The 25,965-nt window shown below is 55.5% G+C and overlaps 11 protein-coding genes across 11 annotated transcripts; 5 read left to right on the top strand and 6 right to left on the bottom strand.

Annotated features, from left to right (window-relative positions):
* Window positions 1–160: 160 nt before the first annotated feature.
* QBC33DRAFT_486641 (glycoside hydrolase family 10 protein) lies at window positions 161–1,568 on the top strand (the record flags this gene model as incomplete). The annotated part of the gene is made up of 2 exons (XM_060425415.1): window positions 161–521; window positions 582–1,568. The coding sequence occupies 2 exons, from the start codon at window positions 161–163 to the stop codon at window positions 1,481–1,483; spliced, it is 1,263 nt and encodes a 420-aa protein (XP_060286947.1). The 3' UTR covers window positions 1,484–1,568.
* A 2,361-nt stretch (window positions 1,569–3,929) lies between these two features.
* On the bottom strand, window positions 3,930–5,012 carry QBC33DRAFT_617128 (kinase-like domain-containing protein; the record flags this gene model as incomplete). Its single annotated transcript, XM_060432676.1, has 5 exons — window positions 3,930–4,174; window positions 4,206–4,221; window positions 4,294–4,496; window positions 4,585–4,859; window positions 4,909–5,012. The coding sequence occupies 5 exons, from the start codon at window positions 5,010–5,012 to the stop codon at window positions 3,930–3,932; spliced, it is 843 nt and encodes a 280-aa protein (XP_060286946.1).
* A 1,189-nt stretch (window positions 5,013–6,201) lies between these two features.
* Window positions 6,202–6,931, top strand: QBC33DRAFT_281444 (uncharacterized protein). Its single transcript, XM_060423240.1, has 2 exons — window positions 6,202–6,827; window positions 6,879–6,931. The coding sequence occupies exons 1-2, from the start codon at window positions 6,455–6,457 to the stop codon at window positions 6,881–6,883; spliced, it is 378 nt and encodes a 125-aa protein (XP_060286945.1). The 5' UTR covers window positions 6,202–6,454; the 3' UTR covers window positions 6,884–6,931.
* A 1,772-nt stretch (window positions 6,932–8,703) lies between these two features.
* Window positions 8,704–9,218, top strand: QBC33DRAFT_512464 (uncharacterized protein; the record flags this gene model as incomplete). The annotated part of the gene is made up of 2 exons (XM_060425910.1): window positions 8,704–8,748; window positions 8,922–9,218. 2 exons carry the CDS (start codon window positions 8,704–8,706, stop codon window positions 9,216–9,218), a joined length of 342 nt encoding a protein of 113 aa, XP_060286944.1.
* Window positions 9,219–9,749: 531 nt separating this feature from the next.
* QBC33DRAFT_529095 (TPR-like protein) lies at window positions 9,750–11,007 on the bottom strand. Its single transcript, XM_060427115.1, has one exon. The coding sequence runs from the start codon at window positions 10,715–10,717 to the stop codon at window positions 10,079–10,081; it is 639 nt and encodes a 212-aa protein (XP_060286943.1). The 5' UTR covers window positions 10,718–11,007; the 3' UTR covers window positions 9,750–10,078.
* Window positions 11,008–11,750: 743 nt separating this feature from the next.
* QBC33DRAFT_445974 (uncharacterized protein) lies at window positions 11,751–13,702 on the bottom strand (the record flags this gene model as incomplete). Its single annotated transcript, XM_060424355.1, has 6 exons — window positions 11,751–11,866; window positions 11,953–12,181; window positions 12,226–12,536; window positions 12,602–12,671; window positions 12,772–13,275; window positions 13,343–13,702. 6 exons carry the CDS (start codon window positions 13,700–13,702, stop codon window positions 11,751–11,753), a joined length of 1,590 nt encoding a protein of 529 aa, XP_060286942.1.
* Window positions 13,703–15,316: 1,614 nt separating this feature from the next.
* Window positions 15,317–15,947, bottom strand: QBC33DRAFT_529094 (uncharacterized protein). The gene has a single exon (XM_060427114.1). The coding sequence runs from the start codon at window positions 15,936–15,938 to the stop codon at window positions 15,486–15,488; it is 453 nt and encodes a 150-aa protein (XP_060286941.1). The 5' UTR covers window positions 15,939–15,947; the 3' UTR covers window positions 15,317–15,485.
* Window positions 15,948–17,932: 1,985 nt separating this feature from the next.
* Window positions 17,933–19,877, top strand: QBC33DRAFT_601240 (Clavaminate synthase-like protein; the record flags this gene model as incomplete). Its single annotated transcript, XM_060432098.1, has 5 exons — window positions 17,933–18,200; window positions 18,307–18,537; window positions 18,626–18,699; window positions 18,755–18,924; window positions 19,028–19,877. 5 exons carry the CDS (start codon window positions 17,933–17,935, stop codon window positions 19,674–19,676), a joined length of 1,392 nt encoding a protein of 463 aa, XP_060286940.1. The 3' UTR covers window positions 19,677–19,877.
* A 1,285-nt stretch (window positions 19,878–21,162) lies between these two features.
* On the bottom strand, window positions 21,163–22,266 carry QBC33DRAFT_556204 (protein-tyrosine phosphatase; the record flags this gene model as incomplete). The annotated part of the gene is made up of 2 exons (XM_060429703.1): window positions 21,163–21,548; window positions 21,690–22,266. The coding sequence occupies 2 exons, from the start codon at window positions 22,264–22,266 to the stop codon at window positions 21,163–21,165; spliced, it is 963 nt and encodes a 320-aa protein (XP_060286939.1).
* A 340-nt stretch (window positions 22,267–22,606) lies between these two features.
* QBC33DRAFT_529082 (uncharacterized protein) lies at window positions 22,607–23,533 on the top strand. Its single transcript, XM_060427113.1, has one exon. It carries the CDS (start codon window positions 22,797–22,799, stop codon window positions 23,067–23,069), a length of 273 nt encoding a protein of 90 aa, XP_060286938.1. The 5' UTR covers window positions 22,607–22,796; the 3' UTR covers window positions 23,070–23,533.
* QBC33DRAFT_529079 (argininosuccinate synthase) lies at window positions 23,459–25,937 on the bottom strand. The gene is made up of 16 exons (XM_060427112.1): window positions 25,840–25,937; window positions 25,771–25,784; window positions 25,632–25,672; window positions 25,554–25,568; window positions 25,356–25,494; window positions 25,250–25,271; window positions 25,083–25,191; window positions 25,026–25,030; window positions 24,931–24,970; window positions 24,819–24,871; window positions 24,684–24,766; window positions 24,538–24,624; window positions 24,285–24,459; window positions 24,075–24,232; window positions 23,986–24,018; window positions 23,459–23,921 (listed from the first exon to the last, which is right to left on the bottom strand). Exons 1-16 carry the CDS (start codon window positions 25,863–25,865, stop codon window positions 23,677–23,679), a joined length of 1,245 nt encoding a protein of 414 aa, XP_060286937.1. The 5' UTR covers window positions 25,866–25,937; the 3' UTR covers window positions 23,459–23,676.
* Window positions 25,938–25,965: the final 28 nt, after the last annotated feature.

The following is a 25,965-nucleotide window of genomic DNA, read 5'->3' as shown; positions in this document are numbered from 1 at the left end:
CCCCCCCCCCCCCCCCCCCCCCCCCCCCCCCCCCCCCCCCCCCCCCCCCCCCCCCCCCCCCCCCCCCCCCCCCCCCCCCCCCCCCCCCCCCCCCGGGAGAGTCGTTGTTCTCCATGAGAAGGAAGTGTTGCCCGTTTTCCAGTTACACAAGAGATGAGAGATGGGCTTCAAGGATAGCCTCATAGCCGTCCTGCTGGTCAGCGCCGGCGTCGGTGTCGCGGCCCAGAAACAGAATCAGACCCAGGGTCTGCACTCTCTCTTCGTTGCGTCGGGCAAGTTATTCTTCGGGACGGCAACGGACACCAACCTCTTCAAGGATGTTGAGTACCTGAAGATCGCAAATAATTCGAACGAGTTCGGGATCCGGGTCCCAGAGAACAGCCAGAAATGGCAGCCTACGGAGCCGAAAGAGGGGACTTTCGACTTTGCGAACTCGGACATGGTCGCCCTGACGAGCAGGCAAAACGGGCAGATGCTGAGGTGTCATACCTTGACATGGCACTCGCAACTCCCTGCTTTTGGTGACTAGCTTCTTACTTCTTCTCGAGTCTTCTGTTGTGTAGACTAACATTCAAATTCAGTGCAAACCAATGTGTGGACGCGCAAGACGCTGGTGGCGGCGATACAGACGCACATCGCCAACGTGGTGGGCCACTTCAAGGGACAGTGCTACAGCTGGGACGTGGTCAACGAGGCGCTCAACGAGAACGGCACGTTCCGCAACGACGTCTTCTTCCAGACGCTGGGCACCGAGTACATCCCCATCAGCTTCGCCGCCGCCGCCGAGGCCGACCCGGACGCCAAGCTGTACTACAACGACTTCAACCTCGAGACCACCGAGGCCAAGGCCGACGCCGCCGTGGCCATCGTGCGCCTGCTGCAGGCCGCCGACGTGCGCATCGACGGCCTCGGCTTCCAGGCCCACATGGACGTCGGCAGGACCCCCAACCAGACGGCCCTGGCCGCGACGCTGAACCGCTTCACCGCCCTGGGGCTCGAGGTCGCCTACACCGAGCTCGATATCCGCCACGCCAAGCTGCCGCCCAACGCGACGGACCTGCAGCAGCAGGCCAAGGACTACGTCAGCGTCGTGGGCTCGTGCCTGGCCGTTGCCAAGTGCGTGGGCATCGTGGTGTGGGAGTTCACCGACAAGTACAGCTGGATCCCCAGCACGTTCCCCGGCAAGGGTGACGCCTGCCTGTTCGACGCCAACTTCACCAAGAAGCCCGCGTATACGGCCGTCTTCAACCTGCTGACCGCGGCGGCGGCCACCGCGCCGCCTACGGGGGGCGTGAACGGAAACGGCACTAGGTTTGGTGCGTTTGGCGCCTCCGCGGGATCCGCGTCGACAATGACTACTGTTCCTACAGGTGGCCCCCAGGTAGCGGCCAAGAGTCAGGGGTCGGCACCTCTGGGTATTACCGGTCAACTGGGGTCTCTTTTGTCTTTCGCCCTGTTTGGGGTTTTTGTGTTTATATTATAATGAGGCCGGACCCTTGGAATAGAGGGGCGTTTGTGGCCGCTCGAGCGCAACGTACCTACCTACCTACTACTGGCATATGACTGGCTATGCCTTTTTCTCCTGTCTTGTGTTAATAAAGTTTCAATGGTAATCTTTTCATCACGCGTACGGAGATCCACTGTGGTGCGCAGTCCTGCCTTGGTGTGAGGAAGGTGCATCGGGCTCCTCAGCAGGCTATCTGAATTCCCAAGCTCTTTCCCGTCAGTGAAGGTTAAGAATACCCATCCACAACAGGTAGGTACCACAAACCTGTCTCCAGCTTGAAGCTTCACGCAGGGGGAAGGAGCACCTACGACGAGGAGTTTGCTTTGCCCAATCTCTCAATATAAATTAGGAGTTACTCTCCTCGCCATACCTCGTCGATCCCTGTTCTTCAAAGGTTCTCATCTACATACTAAACCTCCTCCTCGAAGCTCCAGAAAGCCTCCTTACCATCTAACAAGTTGGTCAACGATAATATATATCCAACACCACGATAGAGCAACGAGGCCAGCCAGCCCGCCCACATGCCCGTTCAGGGTGAATTCAGCGGAACCGCCGGCGAGCCGGAACTCCCTCTTACCCCAGCGTCCCGTCAAGGGCCAACACCCTGTTCCTATTGTCGCAGCGGTCGATTCCAGAATCTACCAGCCCGGACTGCCTTCCCAACCTCGACGATGCCGCCGCCGCCGCCGCCTGGAGGGCCGAGGCTCGCGCGCTGATGCGGCAGATAGCCGCCGCCACCGCCGCCGCCAACACCACCACCAATGCCACCACCAACGCCACAGCCAACACCGCCGCCGACGCCGCCGTCATCACGCCAACTATACCAGCAAGTTAAAGTCGAAGCACCCCAGGGAGGCGGCCCTACCGCGGAGACTAGAAGCGCCCTCGCCAGCGGGACGACGGTTGTGTATCTGCGCAGAGTGCAGGCAGGGTCTTGCAGGAGGGGCTGCGCAGCAGGTGCGTGCGGTGCGTGCATCTGTACCAGTATTACACATTCCCGCCGTACGAGCCGTCATGAGGGCTGTGGGGTGTGTGGCTTGGGTGGACACGTACGGGGACGTCTCGTGATGGGTTTTGGATTTTCTGGGTTTTCTGGAGTGCACCTGGATTGTCTTCCGCGCCATAGTAATTAATAACATCATGATCGTCATTGCATTGCCCTCATGCTTGGCATATCGCTATCGAAAGCCATCTAGAAAGGGGCAAATATGAGGACCGCCCCCGCTGTAACTCTGAAGCAGCCCCTGAGCCACCGTCACGGGGCGCTCAGCACCTCGCCGCAACTCACGGCAAGGTATGAATGACCTGGTCAGTTAGTCAGTTATCTTCGACGAAGGGGCAGTACCCGCGTCGAGGGCGTTTCCAACAATATTTTCGTCGAAGAGCAACTCTACCAGAGCGAGGACACTTTGGAGCATGGCAATCAAGGTAAGTAAGGAGGAAACGACGAAAGAGCGACGTACAGCCCGTTTGGTGGTCCACAACATTGCCATGATGATGTCGTCATGCTCAGGGCGGCAAACCTACCCCCTTTTCCAGACCCGGACAGTTTAAGCTTCACGGCAATGAGGGCTGGGCGGTCTCGACGAGGCAAACTAGGTAGTTAGGTTGCATATCGAAAGGCTGTTACGACCGATTTAGATGCTTGTCCTATCCTGGATTTGATTCTCTTGTTTGCAAACAATACTGAAGAGAGACCTAGTTGACTCAGTGACCTATGCCGCGGCCCCGGTTGGGGCTTAGCTTGTAGAGAGAAAGGTTGAAGAGGAGAAGATTTAGGCTACCCGCGCGGAAACTGTCCCAATCTCGATTTTGACAACTAACTTTCTTCTTCGCGACCTTTTGATGGGAGGACTGGACTTCCTTCCTTCCCCCTAGAAGCCTCACTCTCCTACCTAACAACAGCAACCATAAGATCTGCCATTGATTTGAGGAATCGATATTTCAGAGAGGTTTTCTTGTCCACAGTTCCAGATGCAGGTGTATCGGTTCTGGAGACAAAAGCAGAGTTACAAAAGACAGTTTCCCAGCTTGGGATCCAAAAAATGATCGTGACGAGGATCGAACTCGCAACCTTTTGATTGAACCGTTGATATGATCGTAGTCAAACGCCCTGCCATTAGGCCACACGACCAGATGATTGGCTGATACGGTGGATTGCGAAGGATATCAAGCTTGAGATTCTTCTCTGGGGAGAAGAGTTTTCTTTTCTTTTAGTCATTGGTCCAAAATGGCTCAGAAATGATGGGCCAAGTAATTAGGGGCTAAAGATCTGAGTGCGCCCCATTATTTGTCTCTTCAGTGCAAAGCCCAGGGACTAAATCCAAAGCGGGCTGAAATCAAGGAGACTAAATAGAGGCTCTTCACTCCATCAAACCATGGATGCTGCAAAACCTCGCCTGCGGTTGGGCGCTGTCTCGGATCAATCTTCATAACGTAGCCAATTCCTCATAACGTAGCCAAAGAAGTCAACATCCTCCTTTCTGATACTCCCAGGCGCGGAGGACAAGGGGAACGCTTGGTAGTTCTCTTCGAATTGTCGCAGTAACGGCAGAATCGAGTCATCAGCGAGGCCCTTGAGAGCCTCTATGCTAATGGGCCCGTAGAAGTCGTTTTGGATTTGGAGGACTGCCAAGGAGAGTTGCGTATCGCCTGACGGGGGCGCATCTTTTGGGAGGAATACGTAGTGCCCAGTTACCAACCAAAGTGATGCCCTGTAAACATGTTTATTAGACTCGGGGCACTTGGTTAGTACTACACGTCTGGGCATTTGCAAAAGCACTAACCGTGGCACCGAGTCCCCAAATACCAGCTTTGGTCGTCCACGGGATTCCAAGCGGCACCTCCGGAGCGCAGAATATCTCGGCGCCGATCAAGTGCCCTCCATCGTTTGAGACCACATCTGGCGGTGAAGCATCTCCTAGATCGCCAAGCTTGTATAGAGGACCTAGGGCACTGTTCTTGACGAGAATGTTGTCAGGTTTGACATCTACAGTAATAGATCAGTTAGTCAGTCTCACCAGCATAACAATCATCAATCATCAATCATCAACGCCTCTCCCCTGATAAGGACGAACCTGTGTGCACAATGTTATTATCGTGCAATACGGCAAGCGCTTGAAGTGCTGCCTTAAGAGCACGCTTCGCCTCTATTCTCGGGAGTTGCTTCTTCTTCAGTAAATCGAGGGCGTTGTTGTCCATATACTCCAGGACTAACGATTCCGGATCCGCAGTCTGGTCGACCAATTGACGGATGGAGTCGCATCCCTGGAAAAGCCGGAGCATCTGGGCTTCTTTCTCCAAGCGCTTCGCAGGGTCAGACTTTATAGTGACTCTCTTCTTATCCGGCCCGCTGCTACAAATTAGGAACAAGGTTCTCAAGAGACAATAGATGGGGTTACATCCGTAGCAAGCCATGGTCCTTCTGGGCGGTTTCGAAGTGGGGCGGCGATTGTGTAGGGGGAATTTCTACCCGGAGAGTCTGGCCGACGTCGAAGCGGAACATTGTGCTTGTGGATCTGAGCATGGCGAATGAAGGAAAACGGTGGTGCTACTGGGCAAAGAACTTCGAAGCTTGTGATAGCGAGTGTATGGGTTCAATTTGGGGTGGGGTAGCAGGCAGCAGGGATGGAGAAGACCTGCGTGGGGGAGTGGTTGCACCCAAGGACTGTCAGCGTTAAATGGCAACGGCCTCCTTTTACCACCGGTCAAGGCGGAAGACCCACGAGATCTCTCGCATTGTGGAGGGTAGGGACGACCTGGGGTGAAACATGACTCATCGCTGAGACGGAGTCTTGAGATTACGAACCCGGCTTGATATAGCAATGAGAAGGGTTGGCCTTGGCCTTGAAGGAGCGAGGCCCTGACAAGTTAACGGAGGTGGACTGTCGAGTGGGTGGATAGGAGGTAGATTGTTATGTGGCCGTCTTGAGATAATCGAAGTGCGCTGGATTCGAACTTTCCAAAATATATCTGCACGGTGTTTTCCGGCATAGCTGACGAACGCCACCGCTGTCAAAGCCGGACCTCTGCGGTCAGAAGATGGCGTGATTTAACAGGGGCAGCCCTTGGGTGGGAGTTGCAAGCTGAATACGGACTCGGCTTCTCGAAAGACGGCTTGGGCACGAACAGTCCCGAGTCGGCATGGCTGGAAGTCGGCAACCATCTCCCATGAAGAGGATACAGCGGGCCGTCGTATCAGCCCCTTGGGTATTATTGGGACAGCCGTGTAACACTGCGGCTCCGAGGGATCGCCATCCCTTCCCTACCCGGACTCAAAATCGTAAATTAGCCGAGTGCCGAACTGGGGAATATCTGCCACACGCTGGCATGATTTGCGTTCGCAGCCCTGTCAAAAGGGCCCGGATATCACCGACGAGAACCGTTGAAGAGACGCAGTTTGGCCCAGGCCCAAGGCGTTGGGCATTGGATTCCTCCTAACCTGGTTGTCGGGAACGAGTCAGGCAGTGGCCTTCTGCGATGGCGTCGCACAAGGAGCTCGGCAACGGGGGTTAATCTACGCGTAATAAAATCGGTTCGCTGCCAACGTGACACAGATGCGCTGTTCGTGATTAGCAACAACTTCCGTTGCGTCCGTTGCGGTCCTGAGCATGATAATATAAGCCAGAGCGCTGGGTGCTCCCGGGTCGCCTTGTCGAGCATGCAATAATAAAGCGTGTGTGAATCAGTGCTTGTCGTCGGCTACGAGGTGCCCTTACAGGCCAGGGGCACCGGGGAGGGTGATTCAGAGGCTTGGAGGAACTGGATATATAAGGACGGCGAGACCCAGGATCCTCGAATGACCTTGTTAGAACATCCATTGGCATCTTGGGAACTCGCCGGAACTCTCCAGACTAAGCTACCTTCACTTGCGACAGAGCTCTTTAAGTAACAACACATCTTGCGGCCAACCCCGGACGCCAGCCGTAGCCAGCCGACAGAGCCAAAATGTGTCTAGGACAGCCATATCGCTACCGCTGTGGACACATGCAGGTGGTATGGGCCAAGTGCATACACTCCCGCCACGTGCCTGGGACGGACTATTGTGACCCGTGCGGCAGAGAGAAGGACATGGCGATGGGCCCCACCATAAACACCGACACCCCCTGCCCGCTCCCGGGATGCCGGGGCCCGGAGCTGGGCATCTGGAGGTGCTGTAGGTGCGGGCACGACAAGAACAGGCGGGGCTGGTGCATGGGCGACGTCCGCGTGAACGGGCAGCCGAGGAGGGAGTGGGACCCGTCGTTGAACGGAGGAAACGGCGACTGGCGGTTGGTAACCGTCTGCGACCATGGCAACTGTGTCAGGTGCACCACCATCTGTAAGCTTACCCCCGACGGCGAGGATACTGCTCGATTCTAACCGAGGCTAGCCTGACCATCACATCTAGGGACCCGACCCCCATCGCCTCTGAGAGCGTTGCCAATGCCACCACCGCCGGCTCCACCACGAGAACAACCATGGCCATCCAAGCTACCGGCAGCGCGACCACGACTGCCCTCCTTTGTACCACGAGTAGATAGCCGACATCCCGATGTTCAGGATGGTCAAGGTGGTGACAGGCCGAGCGGGACCTAGAACCAGGAACGGGGAAGCAACTATTATGACTGAGGGGGACGGTCGAATGGCCGGTAACCGATGAGAGATGCCGGCCGGACAAGGGGGTGGGGGCGTTAGGGAGAAGATGGTCAGGGACTTCCGACCGAGGCTGGGATAGGGAGAGAGCCGGGAGAAAATGGATAAAGAAAAGAATAGATAGATAGAGAGCGAAGGGCTCAAGTCGGGGTTTGGCTTATTTTGGTTGATTGCGTTTAGACACAGGACTTCCTGTTGCGTTCCCAATCCAGTAGCGTTGCTTTTGGCAGCCAAAAAAATTGCACTCGCTATTTTCAGCCGGATGTCGCCAAACGAACATATTGACGGCATCGATCGCGGTGAATTACTTCTGGATTTCTGGACCCGGCCCGTCTATCTGAGGACGAAGACGTCGACATCGATTCATGATGCTGGCCTGCATATTCGTCACAGAAAAGCGACGGGGGGGAAGTGGATCGAGGGTTGCATGTGACACTCAACCTGGGAACATCAGCCACGTGTGTGCAGGGGGCTTTCCGACCACCCGTGCCACCTTGCAGGGGGTCTTTAATGGGTACGCATTACGAAAGGTGGGATGGAATGTGGAATGTGGAATGCGGAATGAATGGGAAAGTTCGGAAGTCCATCCATCCTGAATGTCCAGTCCTTTAAGTTTCAACTTCTCCGAGGATGTTTCCGCTGGTATGCAGAGATCGAGATGGTGGGCAGAACATTTTAGCCAAGGGAGGTCCAGGGTAGATCCCATTACTGCGGAGTACTTCCGTACACTACGCTTCACTAGTAGTTCAATCCCGAGGTCAGCTAGGGGAATCCGGAGCCTTTGTCCGTTTTCGTTACTTGCATGTACTTATGGGACTAGAGATGAAACTATCGCCAGGCTGGAGAAGGGCTGATGAGCAATGATGGATGGCATCATGGCACGATTTTGGGCTATTTGGAATGGGCCCATCCCGTGTCCGCATCCATCGGGGATCAAGATTTGTGAACGAAGCGAAATGCCCATTATATACGCATAGTAGTGTGTGTATTTATTGAGGTGATGCCTTAACCTTAACAAATGTTTCCCTGATGGATGTCGGGTTTTCCACATTGGATCTTAGCGGAGACCTTGCAGGCGGTGGCTGTTTTGAGCTTCACCCGCTTAGCGAAGCAGAGAGGTTGCAGCAGTGGAGCAGTGGGGATTCCAGGTTCCTGCATAATTCCCACATGGCTGCGCCAGGGAGCCGTTGGAGACTTTATGGGTGGTGCGGGACTGCAGCCTGACTGAGCCTGGAGTGCCAGGCAGAGAGAGAGCCTGTGCTTCAACACACCTCCTCCGGGTCTGACCCTCTTTCCTCTCTCCTTGCTGATCATTCCCAGATCCTCTACTCTCGGTCTGGCCACCTTCTCCTCCATCAGCTTTTGACTTTTTCCCAAAGCCGCCGTCGTCCGAAGCCCTGCAGACTCTAGTCCTCCACCCCAAGGGCAAATACACTAGAAGTCGGACGCATCCGGACTTCTTTGTCGATAACCAAACCCGCCACTTGCCACATTTGACCCAGTGTTTCACATCCATACCATACGCCACTTTCACTTCACACAGACACAATCCTCCCTTCAAGATGCCTGCCTCGCTGGATTCTGAGCGCCCAATCATGGTGCCTTCGGTATGTTCCTTCTTTTCCTACCCTTTGTTTGTTCACCTCCCGTCGCGGTTTGAATCTTCAGGGTGTAGATCTACTGGGGACCCTGGCTCCGAGGCGCCCTTAATTACACTACAAAAACGCATCCCAAACTGATCAGCTTACTCACTCATTCTTCCTCTTCATTCCATCCCTAGACCCGCACATCAGTACGATTTAGCACCTACAGCATGTCTCCCTCCGTCGCGCCCACCGTCCGCACCACCGACAGCGCCACCGCCGAGATCCACGACATCGAGAAGGGCCTCGACCGAATGGAGAACAAGGCCCTGTCCCAGCAGCGCGTCGTGCTGACCGAGGAGAAGAGCGCCAACCTCAGTAAGCTGGCCCTCGGCGCCAAGCTGGACCGCGCCCTCGGCCGGAGGATGCACGGCCAGGACGCCGTCATGCGGGAACGGAAGCCGAGCAACGCCGCCGACAAGGAGAAGATCTGAAGAGAGCCTCGCTTTTTCCCCATCGCTCCGACGACACCCACCGAGGAGGGGAGCGTTTTTGTGTCTCCGGGAGAGCATAACGTGCTCGAGTAACATTTTGTACCATTTCATATCGGCGATCGCTGCTTCGCTTCCACAACAGCAACAGCAGCAGCAGCATCAGGAAAGCACCCATCACCATCCCGACTGCTGGGGGTGATAATCAGTGCTGGCAGCCGGACGTGCAGCATAAGAGCTGTATACCCGGGGCGGGAGGGGTTTCTCCTTTGTCTATTATTTGGGGCTTCCTCTTCTTCATCGGGTTTCTACTATGGCATTTCATGGGCACGCCGGAAGGCCATCAGGGAGTGAAGGAGCGAAGGTCGGTTCTGCGCGTGCCTGGCTTGCAACAAGACAAAGGGGCAGCTGGTTGGGATATCCGCGCCGGCCCGCAAGTACTACTACGCCTGAAGTCGCGGCATATGTCCTGATATTACAGGCAAATAGACCAGGTCTGGGAATTGATGCCGCCAGGGGGTGATACAGAAAGGCTTGTTGTCGAACTCTGGATTCATTCCCGAGGCAATTTTCAGCTCTGGACGAGTACACACAAATCTCTCTCTCTCTCCATTTAACGCCGTGAAGTAAAAGAAACGTCCCTAGCTACTACCGCCTGGCCCAACTTCACACGGTAACCCGTAGAATGCCAGCATGGGGCTCCAACACACGCAAAATAAGGGCTAGTGTTCCACCACGGGAAACAGCATCTATCCATCCCGCATCGCAAAATCAAGCAATATACAGCTGCCAAGGCGTCCTAGGTACTCTCCAGGCGGCTTCCCTCTTCCCGCTTCCCACTTCCCCATCGCTCTGGGCCCCTCTCACTCCTTCTCCTCCTTCTCCTTCTCGCCATCCCCCCCCTTCTTAAGCTTCCCCTCAATCTCCCTCGCCAGCTCCACCAACTCCTTCTCCTCCCCCTCCATCTCCAGCCCGCGGCCGACCCACTCCCTCGCCTCGCCCAACCTCCCCATCTCCATCAGGCACCTCCCCCTCCGCCACCACGCCTTCGCATTCCCAGCCCTCTTGGCCTCGACGCTCGCCTCTGCGTCGACGGCGCCCTCGGCCCACCCCTGCAGCGCCATGTGCGCCTGCGCCCTGTTCCCGTACAGCTGCGCCACCTCCTCGCGCACCAGCTGGCCCGGCTCCCACGCGGGCCTCGTCAGCGCCATCTGCAGGCCCAGCGTGTAGAACTTGATGGCCTCGGCGAACCGCCCGCGCCGGAACTCGCCGTTTCCGGACTCGCGCAGCTTGGCCACGTTGGCCGACCGCTTCGGGTTGACGGGCACGGGGGGAGGGGGAACCGTCTGCGAGGCCTCGAGGCCCAGGAGGGCGCGGTGCAGCGCGTTGAGGGAGGTCAGCTCGGCGTCTAGGGCCTTGGTGCTGGGGCCGTGGGAGGAGATGGCTTTGGATTGGGGGTCGATCTTGAGGGGGAGGAGGGTGAAGGTGTCGAGGTCGGACATTTTGGCGGGTCCGTGGTTGGATTTTGTGTGTGTGTGTGTGTGTGTGTGTGTGCGTGCGTGTTTGTCCTGCTGCTCTTCGCCGTTGTGCCTTGTGTCCTGTGTCCCTCTGTGTGTCCTCGCGCGGGAGAGGCTGGCGGGATGTGCGCCTCGATGAGCCGCAAGAGGGATTTACTGGGGGGGGCCGAACTGATGCGGAGTGGCCTTTCCGGTATGGACTAGAAGGCGTCTGTCTCTCTGTGGTGTCTTTGCAGGAACGTCGTTGCTTGGAGTTGGAGAGTTACGTGAGTTTCTCAAGCCGGTTACGGTACGTACTTCGATTTGAGGACAGCTGGTGCATCGAACAATTGTTGGCCTTATCTTATCGCACGTGGGTGGGCACCCCATTAGCGCATAAGAGCTGTTAGTGGCTAATTGCCGGTTATTGAATTTCTACTCTCCGATATATGCATCGCTCCCTTGCCGGTGGGCACGAGCTGCCGCGACTTTGACCTTCAAGTCCAGTTGTCTTGTCAAGCATTAAAGATACGTAGGAATCACTAGAGAAATCACGAGCGCCTCTTGTTGTTGAGTACCTACCTAAGCAGCACAAATTGAAATACAAGCAAGCCTAACCTTTATTTCCGCCTCACAACGCTGGGATTTGACCGCGATGAATACTTGATTAGCCCCGAAAGTGCCTCTCGTCAACGACATTTTCCATGTTCCGACTTTTAAATCATAACCAAAGTGACATTGAGATAGGCCAAACTCCTAGACACTACCTTAGAGGAAAAACAACAGAACATAACCCACCGACCAGTTGGGAAACCAAACAATCATTTACGCACGGGCCACCCCCTTTTACCCGCTTTCAGCACAAGCTCAAACAAAACCTCGACTCCCAAACTCTTATTTTCAACTCCTATTGCCAAAGATAAACGGCCGCTGACCGTCCTGTCATCTCTCGAAATTTCGAGCCGGATTTCCGCCCCACACGCTAGATTTCGAAGCGCAAAATCCGCCAACTTTGTAAGCGACCCATCCGCCATGCCCGTCACGCCGGCATGTAGTTGTAGGTAGGGACAGGCGACCATTCGGTAAACATGTGGGAGACAAAATATAGCGGATGCTCCCAGCACCCGTCCTGACACGTTGTGGGTATGGTGGGGCCTGTGACATTTTGGATTACGGCGCCGATTAGTAGGTCAAGTAGTTAGGGAGTAAACACCGTAAACTGGACGGGGGGATCAACCTACGTCGCTTCGCGATTGTCTGGGTGCTCCATTTCACAAAATCTGCTTGTTCGGGAGTCATACGGCTCATGCGGCTGTTCATGCGGGTTTCCCAGTCAAAATTGGCTAGGTCCACGCATTTATAATACTGCCAGGCGCGCAGGAGTGTGTTGGCGCCCGCCTGCATCTGCTCGACAAAGAAGTCGAGAGGACCGTAACGAGTCTGGACAGGACAAGACAGTGAGCAACTCCCCTCGGGAGATTGTGGACGGAGAGGGGGGATCGCTGCATATTTACCGGGGCCAGGTTCTGCCGAGCGTGGCGATACCTATCCTGGGTGGAATGAGATATTTCATGGAGAAGCATGAAGATAGCCAGGTACATGGTGAACCAGCACGAGGGGTTATTGCTGTAGATAAACTCCACAAGTCGCTTCAGCACCAATGGAGCCGACCTTTTGAGAATGATCTCACTCTGGATGCTGTCGAACTGGGCGATGATGGTCCTTGGCAGGGAGAGCTTGTTGCCAAGAGGATAGTTGGCGTTCTGATTTGGTTGAATGCCGAGCGTCTCCTCGCCACATATCCACGATGATCCCGTCATGTGCCCTAACGGAGATGTTAACAGGCATAAACAATGCTAAGTTGGTAATATTGGAACAAGTAGTCCTTACTTATCGAAAACGTGAACTTGATCAGATCGTGCAGGAGTTTCTTCTCCGTGTTGGTTTTCTTCTCTTTGGTCTTCGGGTCCTCCACTTTGTCCTGCGGTGGTGCAAGGGGCGCGGCATGTCAGTCAAATGATGATGCGGGACCAAGGTCATAATTAAGGGAGGGAGCATACCTGAAGTTGATAGTAGTGCTCGAAGATCATGGCGTAAGTTCGCTCTACTAGCTCGTCAGATCCTCTCACAGCCTCAGTGAGGCCTTCCAATGCATGGTTCCTGAGATAAGCCTCAAAGACGGTGGCTGTCTCGTGAATATCGGCGAGGGCATATGGAGGCAAGTCTTGGGTCTCGGCGACGCCGTTATCAACCCAGCGTCGAACTAGGACATCGCCGTCGTTGGGGTTGAACCTCCGTACGCGCAGCGTTACAGGGGTGCGGCACAGGCCTTGGGTCATCTGGATGACGCGAATGTTGTCGTCTGCCCAGTCACCTACGTCTTTGACCTGCGTCCCCTCCCAGCGTCGGGTGAGTTTCAAGCCGCCTGAGCGATAGAGAACTATTGTGGTCACGTCGAGCCGAAAACAGAGAGAGTTGTGGATGGTCTTCTTTGTTTTAGAGACACTGAGACAGGTAAGACACGGTGCATCCCGATCATCCGGGTTATCTTTGTTTGGGATACACTACGGATGCTTTTTATTAAGAAATCTGCCATTTTGAGCGTAGGGGAATTCAGGGCAAGACACTTACACGAACATGTTGGGAACGGCATCGTAAACATGCATGCCACTCCCGAGCCTTGCGGGCTGCCTCGCGCTGCGCCTCAGTAAGTGGACCTCTTTGTTTTCTCTCACTCTGCTGCTCGAATGAATGAGAAACGATGTCAGTGACATCGACGCACTTCGTCTCGTCATACAGTTGGCCGTCGCGGAGTGAGAGATTTACAAAGGAACTGCTTCTTCGGGACGGTAAGCCATGCTGTTTGGACTCGTCAGGTGAGGGCTCACAGGGATACGAAAGTTCAACCACGGAGCTGCTCTGAGAGGGTGAACCAAAAGGGCTATCCTGTGGCGGGCGTCCGGCGTCTCTAGGCACGGTATCCGGGTGCATTTCTGCGACGACTGTCTCTTCAACATCGGAGAGATCAGCCGAGTGCGCCAGGGCTATGGGGATATCGTCCGAATTTGTCACAATATTGATGTAGCGGCCATAACTATCCGGGTGACTGCGTTGGTCAGGCATCGCGTGGTCTGGATGGTGATGATTTAAGTGAGAATTAACGGTGAAAGAGGGGTGTGGGCTGTTGGATGGGAAAGCAGCTGGCGGTGAGCAGGTTGGAGTAAGGCTGGGGCTGTAGTACCCTGTGAAGGTTGCAGGGGGTTGGGCCGTCGAATTCGAGGCGTGGTTGAGGAGTGTGAAGGTGCGAGGGCCGTTGGGGACGGCCTGGACAGGAACGCCAGTCTCCTGAGTGGAGGGGTGGTAGAGGCACTGGTATGACAGGAAGGAAGGGGTCGCTGGCGAGGCGATAGTCGGCAGGGTATGTCCAGGATGGGAGAACTGCACAGGCCGTTGGGAGTCTGGAGGATAAAGCGGCTGGGCCTGGGATTTATACGTCGCTGTGTGCTGGTGCAGATGGAAAGAGTCTTGACCTGCGGGAGGTGAGAGGGGTGATGGAATAATCCCACCGGTCACTTCATGGGAAGACGGTGCGAAGGGCCACGTTTGGTCAGGGGCGTTTGCGGCGAATGACTCTGACTGAACGGTTGAAGTCTCGGCCGGCAACGGTGGGCAATACGGCATCCGAGTGGCCGATCCAGCCGGGCTAAAGTCCAGAGGAGGGATGCGGTTCGTGTCGCCGTGGTGGCGGTATATAGGTGCACCCTCGGCGGAAATGAGATGACGAGTAATCAATGGGGTAGCCCGACTATGGCCGTGGAACCCCCCAAAGGCGTCCTCTCGGTATTCGCTAGAGTTGGACCAGAAAGGACCTGGGCTGAAGTAAGGTTGGACAGACAGGGCATGGACGGGTGGGGTCGCAAGGTGCCCGACTGCGCGTGGCCGTCGTTCGGCGTTGCAATAGCTTGTCGATGACTGTCGGATATCTGCAGCAAGCGGGCTGCCGGAACGCTTCGGCCTGGCCCGAGAGGTCTAAGAGAAGGGGACAACTACTGTCAATAGTGCCCAGGATGATAATGTGACGTGAAAGGGACCAGGGGGAGGGTTATACCGGCAAGAAGGTCGCCCCGTTTAGATAGGCTTCCATCTATATATTCGCTCAAGCTGCACCGGCTGTTGGAGACAGGTTCCCACCTGGACCCCTGGACCGCTCCCGTTCCACTCCACCAGTAACCTCCGCCACCACAGCCAGGAGGAAATTCGCCGAGGTTGGTTGGTGGTAGACACGACAAGGGAGGTATGGACGTACCTCGGATGCCTTCGATCTGGGTTGAGTGTCTGATGTGACAAGTTGCGTTCAGCAGGCCACAGATTGAATCCGGTGAATCCCAAATGGGTGTTTCAGGGGGGCGGGAAGGGGGGCCGATAGTTGAAGGCGGTGGGTAGCACGAGGGAAGAAAGGCAACGAGTCAAATGGCAGATGGATCCTCGCTCGTTAACCTGGAACCCATGCGACAGCTCGATTTCCTCTGCTGGGAAACCTAGTTTAGCTGTCTCGAACTATGCCTCCCACTAACTAGCCAGGAGGATCGAACCAACGGGCGAGCACACGAGAACCAACGGGCGAGCAGCACGAGAACCAACGGGCGAGCAGCACGAGTAGCAGCGAGCAACAGAGGGCGGCAGGCTCAGGCTGGCGTCCTCGCTAGGAATCAGGATGGCGTGTCTCCCGGCGCGGTGACAGGCCGGGATGCTCACCGCATGGCAAGAAATTCTGCTATTCAGTCCGGAAGGGCTTCGGCGAATGGTCAAAAGAGGCCCCTGTCGCCGGCTGTGATAGAGTGGCAACCCTAGGTAGTGAACCGCGCAATTGGGTCCTTGGAGCGGCAATACCCTCGCTCCTCCCCAGGGAACCGTAAACGGGGACGATGGGGGCGGGAATGGTGGGTTTGGCCCTACCTGGAATGCACCACACGGATAGTCGGGAGAGTGGAACAATGCAATTTGCTTCCTCGAGTGGAAAAAAAGGGCAAAAAGAAGGACGGGGCGGGAAACGCGGGGGAGCGGTGAGGGAACCCCTGTCGGTTGAGACCGGTGACTGCAAAAGGTGAAGGTGTGCAAGAGAAGGAACGAATTGAGGCGAGGGGGGCTGCTGGGCAAGAATGGAGGGGGCGATCAGGCTGACAGTCCAAGTCCAAGTGGAAGGAAGAGGAAGGAGGCTCGCGTCCATGGATTGGGTGGGGAGAATGCCCGGTTGGGGGAGGTGTCTCGCAAAGCTTCCATAATTACTCGGTCTTCCTTCCCCCCCATCCCATCACATCGCCCCATGATTCGGCCGTGAACAAAACCGGCGAACAATTTGCGCAATTCTTGCGAGAGGCTAAACCCCAACTGTAGCCGGTCACTACAAGAAACAAGCAAACAACTCCCAAGGAGACGGCCGCCCTCGCTCGGCCCTCGTCACCCACGTGTCTTCGCCTGCTGCGATCTGCTATGACATTACACCACATTACACCACAGCAAAATGGAGGTTGCCGTCATCACATATCACAAGAGGCCACAAAATCCCGCGTCCGCGTCCTAAGCGCCGACGCGAACCATTCCGCGGACAAGTTGTGCCATCATCCTTCTTTCTTCCAGTGCTCGCCTCGTTTACATGGGGCAATCAGAGGGTGCACCTGTCGCAAAATGTCGGCCAATCAAAGCTCTGGAGCTGCAGCCACCGGCATGTAGCGACAAAGTTATCGATACTCGGTTCAACTCACCGGTTTCACTTCGGGGATGGGCCCGGCCTCCAGCCGGCCATTCAACCCCCGACCCAGAAAGACATCCGAACAGAGAAATACCTAGGTAGATGAAGCCCCCAACAGTTGAGGAACTTACTTTGGCGGGCCGGTTGCTCCTGCGCGTAGGCCGCGTACCCCGAGATGTATTAAATGCAGCGCGATCAACTAAGTGGTCATTCAGGCCTTGCGTGTTGTTGAGACATTTGGCAAATAGTTGCGCCTCACGCGACCCGATCTCACCTCCCGCGCCCAACTGAAGCCGTGCGGACCGATCCGCATAGTTTGGCGCTAGATGCCCAAAGTACTCCGTACGGACCTTCTCAACGGCTGTCACCCCGCTGCTTGCCACGCCATGCCTAAACCGAGGCTCCGTGAGGATATTTCCCTACTCCCCATTTGCTTCGAGAATCGTTGTGGATCAACTTCCATGCTGCGGGTTTCAAGTTTTGGTCCGCTGCGCCATCTGTCTTAGACGGATGGGCCCGTCAAAAGGGGTGTAGAGGTAGTGGTGTTCTCCCAGACTCACCGGTTTGCTAGCCGTCTGCAGTCGACGTGTCTCCTTCCCCATGTCGTCGGCTGTAATGAGCGCAGCATTCGTTGAACAGCTGGCACGACTTGCCGCCGTTGGCTGCTGCCTTGAATGAATGGGAAAGGGATATAGGGGGCACAGGGCCGGATGTAGATTCTACGGGACTTGAAAGAGAGTTTGTCTTTTATCCTGTGATATTAAAAAGGGGGCAACCTGCACCTAGTTAGATACGGCGTCGTTATAAACCTACATAGTTAATCAGGGGGGGGGGGCTTCCTACCTCTAGCCCTCTCTTTCCGCTATCAGGAGTCTCTACCTATGTCGTTTTCCATGTTGCATGCAACTGCCCCGTCCCAAATGCTTTCTTCTGCTCGCCATGGGCTCCTCCCACGGGCCTAGAGCGGGAGACAGGAGGGCGTGGAGCCCAGATTGTTCGGTCTGGGGCCCCCCTCTGCCAAGCGGAGCATTATTTGGTCATTGACGATAGAACAAAAAGCCCGCTACTGACCTCCTGACTCCTCTGGCCGGTCTCCTTGCAGGAGCATCCTCGATATTCGTTGGCTAACCCGTAGGACGGTGGGATCGAGCCATCGAGCCGAGGAGACCGACTGGCCAGGACCACATCCATCAGAATTGCCACTGGCTCAAGTAGGATCGAACAAGCGATTTAATTAGCTATTGATTAGACAATGAGATGCACATACCCTCTTCAGGTGAGACAGAAGAAATGGAGGCTCTGCGGGAGGGAAGGACATCCATAGGGGGTTGCGCTCTTAAACGCTAGAGGCGATAGATAAACCACCCCCAACCCGCCCCCTTCCCCCCCTTGAGCTCGAGAGAACCAACAAGCAGCCATCTGGAAATACAACCCGTTCTTTGAAATCCTGAGACTCAAACACCTGGATTGCCATGTCTCCGTTTCGCTATCAGTCGCTCGGAGGGGGCTTGGATATGACTAGTGACGGAACTCGCCCGCAAATGGAACCCTTGGGAATGCGAGACAGCGAAAAGGGGGGTGCCGCCAGCGATTTTACTGGCCTGGCCATCCAAGCCGCCAGACAGCCGTGGACTTGGTCCGGCTCCGATTTTGTCAACTCCCCAAACCCGGACTCGTTCGTCATCCATCTGGACAACGAAGACATCAACGGGATCGAAGAAGCCCTCGCCGGGTTCAAGAGTTTGCACCCCGCTACTAGTCCCCCGCAACCCCCCCCCCTCCCCCCCCCCTTCCCCTTTTTCACTCCATCGCCTTTCCCATCGAGAGGGCTAATTTTTGCCTCCAGAACAGGAACTCGACGGAGACGAGGTCAACCGCAATAACTTCCCCCTTCCGACGCTCCAGCAGCGACTCGAGCGCGCCGCAATCGACATCCACCAGGGATGCGGCTTCTGCATAGTCCGTGGCGTGGATCCGACACGATACTCTCCCGAGGACAACCTCCTCATCTTCCTCGGAATTGCAGACTATATCGGGGACATCAGGGGGGTACAAGATCGAAAGGGGAATGTGATTTGTACGTGGCCAGTCCTCCTCCCCTGTTGTATTCTATCTGAGAGACTATCGAGTCGCCTTCAGAAACTAAACAAACTTGTGTCCCAAAGCCCACATCACCGACTCTAGCCTCTGGAAGGTATCCCACTCTCTCCGCCATGGGATCCACACCAACGCAGACTTGGTCAGTTGTTTCGTCAGTGGCGCTGTTTGTGTAAGTTGTTAACCGTTTCTGTTAGCCCTTCCACAACGACATGGGGACAGACCTCCTGGCCCTGCAAGTTCGACAATGTGCGAAGAAAGGAGGAGACACATACGTTGCATCTGCCTCAAAGTTGTTTTGCGAACTCGTCGCCACCGAGCCGGAAGCCGCGCAGGCCTTGTTGAAGCCCAACTGGCCGATCCAGATGTTAGTTTGCTTCCCCTCTCTCCTCCTTCCTCCCACCCGTTTCTCTCCTTTTATTTTCTGGCATCACCAGGCACAGCTAACATCCCCCACCCACAACCCCCAGCTCCGGCAACCCAGCCCGCCACGTCCTCGCGCCCCTGATGCAGCACCACAACGGCAAGATCATGACCAGCCTCGACCCAGGCCGCCTAGGGCAGCACCCGACGACGACCACCACCACCACCACCACCACGGGCAACCCGGCACCGGCGCCGCGCCCCCCTTTCCGATCCCACCCCCACGACCCTCCCCCCCCGACGCGCCGCCCAACCAACGCAACAGTCCCACCCCTAACACCGACCCAGCACCACGCCCTAGCCGCCCTCTCGGCCGCGGCGGCCAAGCACCGGCTCCGCCTCCCCTCGCGGCCGGGCGACGTCGTCTTCGTCAACAACTGGGCCCTGCTGCACGCGCGAGACTCGTACGTCGACGTCGACGACGACGGGGACGCCACGACGACGACGCGTCGCCACCTGCTGCGTCTGTGGCTGCGGAGCTCTCGCCTCGGCTGGGACGTCCCGGCCGCCATGAGGGCGCCCTGGGAGGCGGCTTTCGGGGCCGCCGGGAGGGCCGGGCGGGTGAGGCTGTACCCGGTCGTGCCGGCGCCGGTGTATAAGGTGCCCAAGTATACTTCTGGGTCGGCGGCGTTTGTTATTGAGGAGTCGGATGGGGAAGGGGAGGGAGAGATGGGGATGGCGAGGAGTGAAGAGTGAAAAAAGAGGGGTTTGTGTACCATGAGAATGGGCCCTTTTTTTTACAATCTCCGAGGCGGCATGCTTATTCTGCTTCATTCCTGCCAGGTCGAGGGAGATTCATGGTCTCGGTTAGTCTTCTCTGTTGCTTTGCCACGTTTTCCCCTGTTGAATTTGACAATGCGTCGTTGTTGACAGCTCTGTGCTTTCCCGCCGTCTTTCTCTATTTTTGCCCTGTTGTTGACCTATTTCTTTTTCCTCTTGGCTTGGTGCGTAACCATACTGTTTGCAATTTGTGTGCTCTTGTACAGCCAGCCTCTCACAGAGGCCTTGGTTGCCATAAGATGCCTCACCAAAAAGGAGGAACGGGAAAATGTTGGCATCATTGCTCTCTGCTGCATGAGGTGCCACCTTTCCCCGGGACGTTATGTTGGACGTGCTGTTCTGTTGGACACTCGTTTTGAAGCGATCTCATCTCATAACTATTTTCATACGTTATCAAATTCACCCCTGAGAGGCGGATGCAGTCGCAGTACAGCAGATAAGGGTCTGGCCCAAACCTTGCGTTTACTGGACTACAGCCCCTCCAACTACCGTCGTTTATGTTATGTCCTTGTTTCTATTTTCCAGCGACCTCGAATATATTTATATATGGGTTATGAATCTATTTACTTTCGTCTCAGAAGTGATGCTTCTCAGGCAAATTCCGGCTCTTGACTAACCCCTGACACTCCGACATGACATGGGTCTGGATAAAATAATCCCTCGTTAACCGTCGGACACACAAGAAACGAGCTATAGGTTTAAATCCTTTCCCCTCGTTGTCAAAGAGCTGATATTCTCAACTGTCCTCCAAAATCCACTTCTACAGATTTGGCCTTCTCGGCTCTTCTCTCGCATTTCTACAGGATATCTTGCCCTCGCGATTGAGTTAAAGGGAATGGATACCAGTTACCCCAAAACGGTATGTAATTGCAAGATTGCTCATCCTTACGTCCTGCTGTTCGAAGTCCGTTCACTGTCCTGAACTGAATTCTTCTATTCCGCCCTCAAGCAAGGGTGGCAGACCAACTAACATTCTGGGGCTTGCCCTCTTCCTCATACGAACCTAATCCCAATCATACCTGGTCAGAGCTTGTCCCGACCACCCCCTCTATGCTGCTGCGAAGGTATCTCAGTATGATGCCTCGAGGAAGACCAGGCCCTCCGAAAGACGCCCACTTCCCCTTCCATGTGACTTTCTGCTGTCGGAATGCCCATTAACCAGATAGAGCACCTTCTTGACTTTGCTGCAAGCCTCATCAAATGAAACGAAACGGGTAGGAATCACAACCAACAGGGGCTCGACTGTTAGGGAATCCTGACACACGAGTTCTGACTGCTAGTCACTGGTATAAGAGGGTCAGTGAAGGCCGTGTACGAGGCTATGAAATGGTCATTCTAGAGATGTCGCACATAAGCCATTTCCGGCAGTGATAACCATCACGGGCGCAAAGGACAGTCAGACCTACAAACCCCCAGCACCTTCCCCTCCCTTCGGCCTCAGCCTCTCGCGTATCTGCGCAACCTCCTTCTCCGAAAACCCCAAGCTATCCCTCAAGTACCCCTCCGCGCCGCCGTGCTCCCTCCGCAGACGGCCCACAAAGTCGACCATGACCGCCGCGTCCGTGGACAGGAACTCCCGCATCCCGGGGGTGTTCAGATCAGCGGCACCACCGCCGCCGGCCACGGCGGCTCCAGCGCCGTAGGCCTTGAGGACGATGGGCAGGAGCATCTCGCGGAAGGGCTCGGTGCCGATGCGCGTGAGGGCGTATTCCTGCGCGATCTGCTCGGCGGGGACGCCCATCAGGTCGAGGATGAGCGCCGACATGACGCCGGTGCGGTCCTTTCCACCTGTGGGTTGGGCGAGCTTGTCAGCACCGATGCATGCCTTCTTCCAATGGTGCACCCGCCAAAGACGGTAATCAATCCGGAGCAAGGGTAAGGGGCAGCAAGCAGGAGAGGATAAACCAAAACCATCGGGGACTCAATCACCTGTGCAATGGAACAGCACCGCCTCCCCCTCCGCCACAGTCCGCAACCCCTCAAAAACCATCCTAAACCCAGTCCTGTACCCCCGCAAGATATCATCATACATATCCCGATACCCCACCCCAAGCACCCCGCCCTCCCCCGCCGCAAAGTCCCCAACCACAACCGGCCGCGGCACCTCCGCGCCATCCATGTACGGGCACGCCAGCACCTCAACAACCTCCTCCTCCTCCTCCTCCTCCTCTCCCCCGGCGGCGCCGCTGCGCTGCCGTCCCTTCTCGTCGGCGCGCCGGAAGTCATACACGCGCGACACGCCGAGGCGCGAGCGCAGCAGGGACGACAGGTGCTGCCCCTGCTCTGCGCGGTTGTCGAGCGTCCCCGACCGGAAGGCGGCGCCGGGGCGCACGTGGGAGGGGAACAGGGCGCCCACGTCGCGGAGGTTGAGGGAGCCCGGGATGGAGGGGGCGAAGGGCGGGGCGGAGAGGGCGGTGGCGAGGAGGTCCGCAGGGATGGGGGTGTCTAGGGGGGTTGATGATAGGCGGGTTAGGAGGTCTTTGTCTGGGGTGGTGGTGGAGGTCATGGTGGATGGTGGCTTGGGTGGGTGTCATCCAAACTTGGTCGCTTTCACGGGGAGAGGGGCACTCTTTATCTTGTAGTTTGGTGGATTGAATGGAGTCGCAGCTTGTCGAAAACTGGACGTGTCAGATGCCGTGTTGATGCGGGCCAACTTTCCCACCGGCTGCGGTCAGACTTCGCCGTACAGCTTGCATCGGGCGGGCTCGGTACAACAATTCGACATGATCGGCCCATCTCGAAACGCCGAGACGGTACCTCGGCGGAAAGCAGAGAATCTTTGTTTTGGAGACAATGATCAAAGCGTGGCAGTCCAAAATTGAGTGAGTTTCAACTAATATCTAACTAGCATGCGCAGTCCTGAACGTGAAATGAAGCCGGCTAGAGGTTTTATCTCTTTTCTCCGAATGGGAATGACTCTTATAGAGCTTACTCTGTAAGCCTAGACTTGATTCAAGAAGCCGAGCAATTGGATTGTTCGACGCTGCCCTAGCAACCACAGAGAGCTCAGTGGCGGGCTCGCTTTTCTCTAGACACATGCTCCGTTGGCTGAAGGCGAACTCATCTGTAAGAATACTCAATGCTTTATCGGAATTCTTGCTGTATCTACACGTCAGGTCTCTTAGAACTCGCGCTGCTCTTGGCCAAGGCAGAACTGAGCGCATTTTCAGCATTCTCGAGACCTTTTCGCTGAGCCAGCAAGGAGAGGGTATCCCGAACGTGACCGGCACGGCATATACGCACTTCATGGGCATCAGACCGATGACAAGGCGAAAGACATTGTGTACATTGGACAGAGCAGTTCAATGAGGTCGGACTCGACCGGTTCTCGGGGGCCACCCTCAGGGAGATTATAGCTGGCCTTCTGATATTGACCGTTACGATGCATTAGCTTCTACGACTGTGGAAGCCCCTTTCGCAGCATCTGGTATGGTTAGAAATCCCCAGGAGACTTTGACCGTTCACTCCAGTCTCTGTGGACAGAGTCAGCTGGCGCAGCACCGCCCTTGGACTTTTCGAATTCTATCCAGTATAATGAGGAAGCTTCACCAGAATGTATTCGACGTGGACTCGAAGACTGTATCGACAGAACCCGGATATTAAAGGGAAGAAAGAAGGGTTCAAGACAGATCAAAGCGACGGCCTGGACTCTACCAAGGCAGGAAGGAGATTGCTGACAGTGTCAACCACGTCAATGGTTATGTAGAATTCAAGCCAGTTATTGCAGTGTCTATTCCTTTCTACCCACAATATAGCAAGTGGACTTGGGTGCGCATGGGTTCGGGTTTTCACAGCTACGATGCTAATTCCGGTTTCTACTTTTATCTAAGCGTGCATGGGCATGGCGGTCTTTTACTCTTCCCCTCCCCACGAATCCCCAGTGTTTCCCTTCGCTCGTCAAGGTAGCCAGGCTCCTCTATGAGAGGGGTTCACCCCGCTGGATCTTGGCCGCACCATACTTCTCCAGTCGGATCGCCTGGATGGCAATGAAGCCAGTGGTATCCTCCGGGCTGAAACCTTCGAGGGTGTCCATGCTAGCCTGTTCCTCACTGTATAGATTGCTCTCAGGCGCGGACCGGGAAAGGACGTGAGCTGCGCCCTTGTAGACCATCATGTTAACCTTGCCATGGACGTGCTTTTGGCTGAATACGATGGAGTTTTCTAGGGGTTATAGTTAGCGAGAATTGGATCAACAGTGTCGACTATGGATAGTTTCAAGACGTACCGAGGAGTTCACGCTCAGGGGAGAAGTACATGCCTAAATCATATGTTAGAGAGGAAGGAGTAAGAGAGCAAGACAGGCGACAAACATACCATTATAGAGGCATTGGGACCACTCATTTCCAATCCAGGACGTGATTGACTTGACCTTGGAGTCGACAGTTATACCCTCGATATCGATGTGTGCGAGACGGAGCACGGTCAAGGCAGGGGAATCGTAGCAGCCCCTCGACTTGAGCGAGATGAATCGATAGGGCTGTCAGTACAAGAGCAAGAGAGCCTCAGGGAGAGGATACCAACCGAGACTCAACAATATCTACCCTTCCAACACCGTTGCGGCCGGCAATCTCATTGAGAGCCTTGAAGAGCTCGAGCGAACCAGTGACGGTCTCGCCGCCCTCCACCTCGAGCTTGACAGGGATGCCCTCCCTGAACGTGATGGAGAACTTGGTCGGGACATCGGGCGCGTCGAGGGGGTCTAAATACCACAGGGATCAGTTGATTCCTACACCACACTAAACCGCGGTCAGTTAGGGGTAATGTAAGTTGTACGCACCAACAGTTCGGGTCCAGACATTTTTAGGCGCAGGCATATCTGGCTTCTCAAGAATTCCACTTTCGTAGCTGCAGTGTGCCAGGTTATCTAATCGAAGGTCAGAAAGACAAAGCGTCGTTAGATGTATATTTGGCTCCGTGACGCACCATCTTGAGACCAAGGAGCCTTGGGAGTGGACGAGACGGGTATGTTGTTCTCCGCGGCGAACTTTAGGAGGTCTTGTCGGCCCCTATTATCATATATCAGAGATTGTCGAACAAGATGTGATCACCAAAGCTCACTGGAAGCGGTTGAAGAAGGATGGCATCCTCCAAGGAATGACAACGGAGAGACTCTGGTAGGACTTGGTCAGTTTCCCTGTTGCGGACGGTTCGGCGAGCAGGCTATACTAACAGGATCGCATGCTTTCCAAGCTAGTTCGAAGCGGACCTGGCTGCGGTTTGTCAGTCTCCCTGACGATTGGCCAATGATATTCCGCAAGGACGTACTCATTCTACACAACATTAGCAGGGACTTTACAAAAGCTTGGGGGAGGAATAACGTACGCCCTTGCCTGTGCAACCGTGGCTGAGAATCTTGCAGTTGTACTTGTGAGCAGCTCGGACCTGCGCCCGAGCAATGACTGGACGAGCAAGGCTGGTTCCAAGGAGATATCTAACAGCATTGTAAGTTAGAGGTGGCCAAAGGAAGGGGGTCGGAGGATAGGACTCACCGGTCCTCATATATCGCGTTGCCTGTTGTTCACTGGTGTCAGTCATCTCTACTAAGAAACCCTCGCCCACCGCTATGTCTGGACAAGGGCGGGCAAGATGACATACATTGGATGGCGCGGAAGATGAGCTCGTCGACAAATTCCTGCTGCAGGTTATCGATAACCATGCGCTCGGCACCGAGAGCCAGAGCCTTCTTCTCGACCTCAGCGAAATCTTCAACCTGGCCTACATCGGCGAGGAAGGCCTGGAGGCGGTCTGGGTCAGCATTGGGTTCGAGATCGATTAGGACGAGAAGGAACATACGACGACGGTGTAGCCCTATGATGAAGAATACGTCAGCAAGGCAATCGATACAAGACGAGACTTCGAAGAGATGTTTACCTCGAGAATGAGCCACTTGAGGATAGTCGAGGTGTCAAGACCTGCGTGGCATTAGCACTCGAGGTCCATCGTGGGGCCTATCGGGGGGTTCATCGGGCGATCATCGGAGGGAGGGAGGGACAGCGAATGAAGCGCGTACCTCCAGAGTAGGCGCTGTAAGCAATATTAGCCTAGGTCCCAATATGGATGAGTATGAGAAATCTCTTACAGGCAGACTCGTTTGTCGGAAGACATGATTGCAAGTATTGTTGCGGCGCGTGAGGTGGGAAGCGTTAAGTGGGATGTGGGATCTGTGATGTGCCTTGGAGGACGAAGGGATCCTTATTATTACTCA

This window comes from Phialemonium atrogriseum (assembly GCF_030411735.1).
Source record: "Phialemonium atrogriseum strain 8032-3 unplaced genomic scaffold QBC33scaffold_4, whole genome shotgun sequence".
Classification (NCBI taxonomy): Eukaryota; Fungi; Ascomycota; class Sordariomycetes; order Cephalothecales; family Cephalothecaceae; genus Phialemonium; species Phialemonium atrogriseum.
Note: the sequence above shows the minus strand (reverse complement) of the source record. Positions and strands in the feature narration are given on the sequence as shown.

Coding starts and splice junctions, on each gene's coding strand:
- QBC33DRAFT_281444 (XM_060423240.1), top strand. CDS start 6,455: ATGTGTCTAGGACAGCCATATCGCTACCGCTGTGGACACATGCAGGTG.
- QBC33DRAFT_529095 (XM_060427115.1), bottom strand. CDS start 10,717: ATGTCCGACCTCGACACCTTCACCCTCCTCCCCCTCAAGATCGACCCC.
- QBC33DRAFT_529094 (XM_060427114.1), bottom strand. CDS start 15,938: ATGGACGCGAGCCTCCTTCCTCTTCCTTCCACTTGGACTTGGACTGTC.
- QBC33DRAFT_529082 (XM_060427113.1), top strand. CDS start 22,797: ATGCTCCGTTGGCTGAAGGCGAACTCATCTGTAAGAATACTCAATGCT.
- QBC33DRAFT_529079 (XM_060427112.1), bottom strand. CDS start 25,865: ATGTCTTCCGACAAACGAGTCTGCCT. Junction 24,233..24,284: donor AGGGTAGATATTGTTGAGTC/TCGGTTGGTATC, acceptor CTGACAGCCCTA/TCGATTCATCTCGCTCAAGT. Junction 24,019..24,074: donor GTCCCAATGCCTCTATAATG/GTATGTTTGTCG, acceptor CATATGATTTAG/GCATGTACTTCTCCCCTGAG.